General features: G+C 32.5%; 1 protein-coding gene across 1 annotated transcript; it reads right to left on the bottom strand.

Annotated features, from left to right (window-relative positions):
- Positions 1 to 4,226: 4,226 nt before the first annotated feature.
- LOC131598464 (uncharacterized) lies at positions 4,227 to 5,666 on the bottom strand. The gene is made up of 3 exons (XM_058871061.1): positions 5,123 to 5,666; positions 4,810 to 4,985; positions 4,227 to 4,700 (listed from the first exon to the last, which is right to left on the bottom strand). The coding sequence occupies exons 1-3, from the start codon at positions 5,664 to 5,666 to the stop codon at positions 4,227 to 4,229; spliced, it is 1,194 nt and encodes a 397-aa protein (XP_058727044.1).
- Between the last annotated feature and the right edge of the window lie 3,099 nt (positions 5,667 to 8,765).

Here is an 8,765-nt window from a genome sequence, read left to right on the forward strand (position 1 = left end):
AATGATAAGGTATTTATTATATAATCTTGTTTTGCAAAAGGACAAGGAATATTGTATTGACAAGTTGATGATTGATTGGGATATATAGTTCGCAAGTGTTTTACAGCCTATTCTTTTTTGTTTTTTCATAAAGACAGATCGTATAGATTAAAAACAAATGAAAATAAAAGAGGACAAAATGATTAAAATATTAAGTGATAAATAGATTTTATTTTTATTATTAGAAATTATTTTGGACCAATCATACTGATCTTAGCCGATCACTTTAAAAGAGGTATAATTCTTTCAGAATTTTTTCAGTGCACAAGAACTATCATTCAGATAAGTTCAGAAAATCCAAACTCTATAGTAGGTTGTTATTTTCTCTCCACCATATATAAAGAGCACATGCCAATTAAGTTACTAAGTTTCGAATTCAATTTTAATTCGTTCTTCTCGCTCACATACTTATTTGTTTCTACTTGATGTTAGGGTTATTCGGGTGTCAATACGAAGGAGTATTGTCATTTTGGGACCGTTGACACTTTCCAACTGGCCACCTCTTACTCAGTAGGAAATGTTGATACAAGTAGGTTGTTCCTTTCACTTGAATTAAAGGCTCATGATACCACTTTTAAGGTTATTCGGGGGGTCAACATGATGGAGCATTTTCACATTGAGGTTTTCCTTTTATGAACAACACACATTTCTGAGAGACACGCCACATACTCACTCACCCAAAATCTTAAGGTAATAGATGTGTGGATTCTCCCACTTATAAATACTCAAATCTCCAAATTTCTAACCAATGCAGTTTGTCAATTATGGTTATGAGTCACAATCTAAAATCATAACTAGTCTAAAATCGATCTAGATTGCAAACTTGATATATTAAAGAGGAGCCCAATTTAGTCATCCAAAGTCTAAAGCAACAATTTTTTCGAGTAAAATACATGGGGTATATGTTACTAAAGTAAAAGGTTTCATAGTTGGCGGGCAGCAGGTTTGTCTTCTATTATAGAACCGAGGTTGCATACTTTCCATGATGCTAAATCACTTATTTTTGATGTTTGTAGTCGAGAGGACCGTAGAGATGCGGGTCGTTTTGCAGTTTTGCTCGAGACTCTTTGGCGAAGCAGAAATAAAGTGGTATGGGAAGATACCCGGGATGATGCTTTGAAGATCGGGTTGCAAGCATACCACAATTGGTATGACTGGTTTTTAGCTAGAGATGATCATCATTTGAGAGTTGTTAATAATATCTCAACTTGCTGGATTCCTCCTTCGGAAAACCATCTGAAATGTAATGTGGACGCAGGGTTCAATAATGTGTGTGGGACAACTAATAGAGGGTGGTGTTTTAGGGACCATTTGGGAAGATTTATTTCAGCAGGTGTGTCCTGGGATGTGGGTATTCTATCTGTCATCGAAGCTGAAGCTACTGCTGTTAAGGAAGCAATCCAGAATGCCATTTCTCTCCAGCTTTCCCACGTCATTTTTGAAAGTGATTGTCAGTATGTTACTCAGGCTATTCATATGTCTCATGTTGGTAATTCGGAATTTATTTTTATTATTAAGACTATTCAGAATCTGTTACTTCTGTTTCCGAACTTTAAGGTAAAGTTCATTAAGCGCCAAGCGAATTCGGTTGCCCATACGTTAGCCAAGGCGGCCAATTCTTGGTCTAGGCGTAGCTTTTTCAGTAATGTACCTCCTTGTATTGAATTTGATTTGAGTAATGATCTCAGTTAAGTTTGTTTTTGTCAAAAAAAAAAAAAGGTTTCATAGTTTATAGAGTAGGCATAAATATGCCCTAAAAAAACACTTATTCAAAGAGAAAGTGAAAGCACAGTACAAGAATAAATCTCTCCTGCGAAGTGTTTTAGTAACGTGATTATCACGTGTTAAAAAATTGGTAGTTGCGACGTGATAATCACGTCACTATCTTTAAATAATATAAATAATATAAAGCTATTGGGAGTCAGAGATTGATTATTGAAAAAAGAAGTTGCGACGTGGGAAACACGTCACTACTAAAAAGTAAAATAAAAAACACTAAATGCTGTAACGTTCACATAGAGAAGAGAGGTTCAAAATTTAAAAGATTTCAAAGAATCGTCTTTGTTCAGTAAATTGTATATAATTTATCATAATAATTTAAAAGATTTCTCCTATACAAAATATAGCTTTTGTTTCTTCTACCGCGCCATACAAATTTCTAAATTCCATCGCACTGCAACAGTTTTTCCCTATCAACAATGCTTATCATATTTTCTATTCTATTGTGTTATTATATGTATGTTAATCGTGTTACATTAATTTTTTTAAAATAGTTATTTTATTAAATTGTAAGCCTATGAGTATATGGGATATATTTAAAAAAAATTGTCCAATATCTATTTAATAAATGGTTCAACAGTAAAACATTAGTTTGAATTAAAGCTGTGCATACTTGGTTATTTTCAAAAATCAAATCATAACTATTTTAAAACTATTTAAATGATTTTGATTTATAACTATAACTATATTTTAATTAAAAATTGGTTATAAAACCGGTTATAAATTTAGCTATGATTATATAAACATTTTTTTTTAAATAATTTATTTTGAGAATTAAAATATTTGAATTTGGATAATAATCGGATTATAACTGAATCCAAAATAATTTAACCGGTTAATAATCATTTAATTATATCCGAATTATATAAATAGATACTCAAACCATTAATAACTAAATCGGTTAATAATCATTCAATTATATTCGCATATTTAAAAATAATTTAAATTTAATTATAGATTTGGACATCACAACAATTGAATATTTTGCACAACTCTAATTTGAATGACAACATTATAAGTTTTTGTCTTTAAAACAAAACTGACAATAATCGTTGAAACAAGTTTTGATTGATTTATTTGTTGATGAGGCTCCACTCAGCGTTCACGGGTATGAAACTGTTCTTTTTTCTCTCATAAAATAAATTAAATCTTTATCGCTAATGTTCCGGTTGCTGCTTTCATTCTAAAAATTCCAAACAAAAAATTCTGCTTCGTCACTATCAAATTTAAAGACATATGTCTTATTTATTTGTACAACATGTCATGTGTAAGTGTCATTGATCACTTTGTGCTTGTGGTTAAAAATTACATTGGAAGTCCATTCAGAGGGTAGTTCTAGTAGGATGGTTGTTAAATAGAAAAAATTTGGTGGTTAAGAGAGTATCATTCATTTGGAGTATTTGGGATTTTATGAGGATTTTGACCTACTATCTGCATAAGAACAAAAAACCAGCCAATAAATCTCTCATAATAATATTTTAACTAAAATTAAAATTATAATAATACAAACAAACATTAAATATAATATAGCTAATAAAATTTAGGTAAAATTACACCATAGACCATTTAAGTTTCTTTTTTTTAATAGGTTGGTATTGAAGTTTGTTTTAAATAATTTGGTCTTTTAAGTTGTCCAACCAATACTATCTACAAGGAGAAAATACAATTAGGATGTTGATTGATGTATTTTGTTGAATTAAGTTTTTTTTTTTTTGTTATGTATTTAAGAAGGAGATTCATGTATTTTGGATGCTACTTTATGCATTTTAATGCAACTTTATGTATTTAGTTGCACATGTTTAATAACTTAAAGGACCAAGTTGTTACAAAAAAAATTTAAGAACCAACCTGTTAAAAAAATAATTTAAAGGACATCTGATTGTAATTGCAGAGATCAGCTTATAATTTTCATTTGTAATTGCAGAGAAACTGCAAACAAATATTTTCTACGTGTTTGTAAGCAATATATCCAGGAAAGCCACTAAGATGTGTTCGCTATTATGCAAACTAGAATAGACCCACAAGAAAACTTTGGAAGCCTTTTAAGCAATTAGGGTTTGATTGCTATGATTTATCTAATGTTCGTGGATTTGCAAGCAGTATAGCAATGGCTTGGAAATTTGATAATTAAGGTTCAAATTACGATGTTGGAATAACATTTTCAACTTATATGCATGCAAAAATCTCTTGTGGAAATGGTAACAAATGGTTCTTCTCTCCTTTTTATGCTAGTCCCCGGGAAGATGGGAAGAAGAAGTTATGGGATGATTTAAAAAGAGTTGATATGACAATAAATGGTGGTTAGCTTCTAGGAGGAGACTTTGATGATATATTTGTAGCAGCGTAAAAAAAAGGAGACAATACAGCTTCAAGAAGAAGATGCGAGAAATTCAAAGATAGATTGACTCCTACAACCTCATAGCACCATCATGCACCGACTCTTTCACTTGTTTGGCAGACATAAACAAGTCTACTTCATCCCCAAACTCAGGAAAATTAATTGTCCTAACAAAACAGTTGATATAAATATGGTTGAATTCTAACCAGTTCATTCCAAGGATAAAATCAAGTTGATCTAACGGAAGACACATTAAATTCATTCTGAAATTTCTACCAAAAATGCTCAACGGACAATTCAAACACATAGATGAAGTAGTCACTGAACTCATAGAAGGAGTATCAATAACCACACTTCTACACATATCAGATAACTCAAGATTCAATCTCTTAGCACAATCCAAAGCAATAAAAGAATATGTCACTCCAATATCAATTATAGTAATCAAAGGTGTACCATTAATAAAGCACGTACCTCTGATTAATCCATCATGAGCAGTAGTCTCTGAACCTGCCAGAGAAAACACCTTCCCTCGATATTGAGCCTTATTTGGTTTATCACACTTAGTATTATTGTGCCCTTGCTCACCATAGTTGTATCAAGTCACACATGCACCCTTGCACTTATAAGCCTTGTGGTATGGCTTACCACACTTGAAAGTTTCTGCTCGGCACTTGTGCACTCAGCAACATGATGTCCTTCAACACCATGGCTATAACACTTAATTGGAGTAGGAGCTCCTCCCTCACTCGACTTCTGCCATCACTAGCCTTTTGCTTCCCCTTATCAGTAGAGTCGCATATGACTTTCCTCTGAATTGTCCTTTTCCCTTCTTATCATTCAAACTCTTATAGTAAGCAGATTTAGCTATATTATTTTCATCATAAATCCTACTCTTATAGACCAACTCAGAAAATCACCTAATCCCCTGATAACTAATGGCTTGCTTGATCCCAGGCCTCAAACCATTCACAAACGTAAGACATTTGGATCTTTCAGCATCAGCAGTGTTATAATGAGGACAATATTTAATCAGCTCCTTAAACTTTGTAGCATACTCTTCCACAACTCCTTTACCCCACTTCAATTCAAGGAATTCAATTTCCTTCTTCCCATGCACATGTTCTGGAAAATACTTCTCCAGAAATGCTTCCTTGAAAACAACCCAACTAACCTTAGTACCCTCCTCGGTAAATCTCTTACCAGTGTTACCCCACCACTCCTCAGCTTCCTTTTCAAGCATATAGGTGTAAAAGTGCACCTTTGGCGCCTCTGAGCAGTTCATGACTCGAAATATATTCTCAATCGCTTTCAGCCATGCATGTGCCTTCTCTGGTTCATGTGTTCCCTTGAAAATTGGCGGATTGTTTCTCTGAAACTTCCCCAAAGCACGTAACTCATCCTCTTGGTTATTCCTAGCATTCACATTGACTTGCGGATTATGCCCAATAGCTTCAGCCAGCTTTGCCAAAGCTTCAGCGATCACATCATCATTCATTCCTCTGACCATTGTCTTGAGAATTGGAAGAACATATTCCCGTTAGAACAACAAGTACCAATAGTGCCCATATACACATATCAAATACAACAGGGAATAAATACATTAATAACTTGGTCAACTGATCTACTATGCTCTGATACCACTAGTGTAATTCTCTTATAAACCCTACGGAAAATATAACATCAATCAGAGTAATATATCATGCGTATCAATTCAAGAGTGTCACACATAATTCAAAAACCACAACATGTGTCATGCTCAATAACACTTAGATATAATTCATATTTTTCATAAACTTCAACATATACACTTTCACAGCAGAATCACATTCATTCAGATAAAATAAGTTATTGTCTCATGATAAAATGTACTTCATTTAAAAATCTTAGGCATAAAAGTCAAATATCACATAATCTCATTAAAATAACAAAATAGAAGAGAATACAAAGTATCCTTCAAAACATGAATCAAAATGTTCTCCATTGTTACATAATCAGAGCATGACTCAAAACCTAAAATGCTAAAATAAATAAAGGTAGCTTCTCTAGCTTCAAGCAACTAGAATCAACTCTAATCTTCTGTACCCGAGCGATGCCATTATAAAACATCATTCCAATATAAGGGGGAGAATTTACATTATTATAAAAAGCATATAATAACATATAATGAATAACATACATACATAATATGAATTCACACACTTCATATACTCCACATATATAGCATCACTCAATCATAATACTATTCTCAAAATTACACCCACAATTCATATTTGCACAAAATGCATCATTTCCTCATGATTCACACAATTCCATATTCTCACATAAACACAATGTGACACTCAGTGCAAGACTCATGCATGTGATACCAATCACTTGTTACTTTTTTTTCTCCATTTTTTACTTTAAACATGGTCCTTTCCCTAGACTAATAACACAACAAAAGTCCATTCCCTAATATTTAAATCTCCCTCTATATTTAGAACAAGTCACTAGCTCCCGCAGAACAAACGAACATCACCTCTTGACCAAATGATGCATATGCAATTCAAACAACCATATGCAATTAAGACAACTCCCTAATCTTAATATCCATGCATATCTACAATAATTCATCACACTTGAATTACCACAAAATTACACATGCATGCATATATTCACAAATTATTCACCTGCAATTCACAATCATTACACAACTGCTCCAAAACAACACCACAATACATAACATGTGTTGTGAATTCAATGCCAAGAACAAAGTATAAAACAAGGAAGAATAAAGGACAAGGAAGAAGAGGAACACAATAATTGGTTATAACTGCTATTCTTTCACTTTCTCTTAAAACAAGATTACAAGTTTACAAGAATAACAAATAACCTCTCTCACCCTAAATTAGGATTTGCAGCTTAGCAATGATGAGAGACTAGTATGCTATTTATAATAAAACCTAACATACTAACTAATGGGCTTTTTCAGCAAGGCCCATTACACAAGCCAACTTAATACACAAGCTAACTTAACAAATTAGGATTTAAACACTAAAACCTAATTTAACATGCTAACAACTCTAGCATCTTCGACATCTGCATGCTAGACCCATCTTCGACTACAGCATGCACACTTCGACACCAGCATGTGAACAATCCTTCGACTTCATGCTTAACTCTGTCGAACTGTCGAACCAAGAAGCTACCCTTCGACAATACTAGAGTTCGATCCAATATCTCACAACATGAATGCACAAAAGTCATTCCAATCCAACACTAACCACAAGCATTCATAAACCATACATACACAAGTTTCATGTTCTTAAAAAATAAGCTTTTAAACCAATCCAATACTCAGTTTTAAAATTCTCAAAATTATTTTAAAAAATAGCATAAAATATAAGTATATTAAATATCAATTCAATTTTCAAATATATGAATTTTTCAGTCCCAAGTCCCGGTAAGCGTGCTTCATGGCGCTAAGCGCTCTTCGCCTAACCGCGCTAAGCGGTGTCTGCTATTTACAATAAAATTATGAAATTCTAGCATTATACCAGTCGCGATTTCAACGCCAAATAACACATATATAACATGTATTTCACAACAATAACATCATAACACAATCCAAATCATCATATTCATGGTTTATCATCAAAACCTAACATTTAAATAACATGAAATTTCATAGATTTTACATCCTAACATACACCTGCCCACTATATATTATCATACAATCTCATAATAATGCAAATAATTCATCCTTACCTTGATTTCTGATTTATTATTCAAAGTTCCCTCTTAGTGTTCTTCCCTTTTTTCCTCTCTTCTACGTAAACTTTTTTTCTCTTCTCTTTCTAACTTTTTCCCTCTGACTTCTAATTCATTTTTAGAATAATACTAGTAACTAACACTAATTCACATAATAACATGTTAACGGGCTCATTATTCACACTTCCACTAACTCTTCACATTCCCACTTATTTCAGCACATTACTACTATTTTCATTATTCTCTACAATTCCCACTTAATTTAATTAATTCGCCGCTACTCGACATTATCTCCTAATGATAACTCAATGGTTCGGCACTCTCACACCAACAAACCCGTCTCATAGAAAAATTTAAAATTAAATCAATTATTCACAAAATCAAACAAATAATTAATTAACAAAATATAATAAAATAAATATAACTAATATATAACTAATAATAGAAAATTGGGGTGTTGCAACGTGCGGAAAAGCTCAAAAGAGCTCGGATACATTCATGAAGTTTTTAATCATCATGATGAAAACTAGAAGACGATATGAATTCAATGAAGAAGATCCAATGAAAATGCTATTTCTTATTGATTAAACCTCAATTTAGTTACAGGTTGTACATTTATAGTAGCTAGGAATGCTAACTAACTATAACAAACTAACTAACAAAAATAACTAACTTTGGATGAGTCATGTTTCTCTTTATATGGTGTATGGCGATAATGGTGTAACTCATGTTTCTCAACATATGGTGCATGGAGATAATGATGCAACTTCAAGGTGTTAACTTTCTAGCTAAGGTGTCTCATTAAGAGTTTCAAAAACCAAATCACTTTTGTTGTCTGACGAAAATTCTAACTACT

Source organism: Vicia villosa, linkage group LG4 (genome assembly GCF_029867415.1).
Source record: "Vicia villosa cultivar HV-30 ecotype Madison, WI linkage group LG4, Vvil1.0, whole genome shotgun sequence".
In the NCBI taxonomy this organism is placed as follows: Eukaryota; Viridiplantae; Streptophyta; class Magnoliopsida; order Fabales; family Fabaceae; genus Vicia; species Vicia villosa.

Coding starts and splice junctions, on each gene's coding strand:
- LOC131598464 (XM_058871061.1), bottom strand. CDS start 5,666: ATGGTCAGAGGAATGAATGATGATGTGATCGCTGAAGCTTTGGCAAAG. Junction 4,986..5,122: donor ATGTCTTACGTTTGTGAATG/GTTTGAGGCCTG, acceptor AATGATAAGAAG/GGAAAAGGACAATTCAGAGG. Junction 4,701..4,809: donor TGCCGAGCAGAAACTTTCAA/GTGTGGTAAGCC, acceptor AAACCAAATAAG/GCTCAATATCGAGGGAAGGT.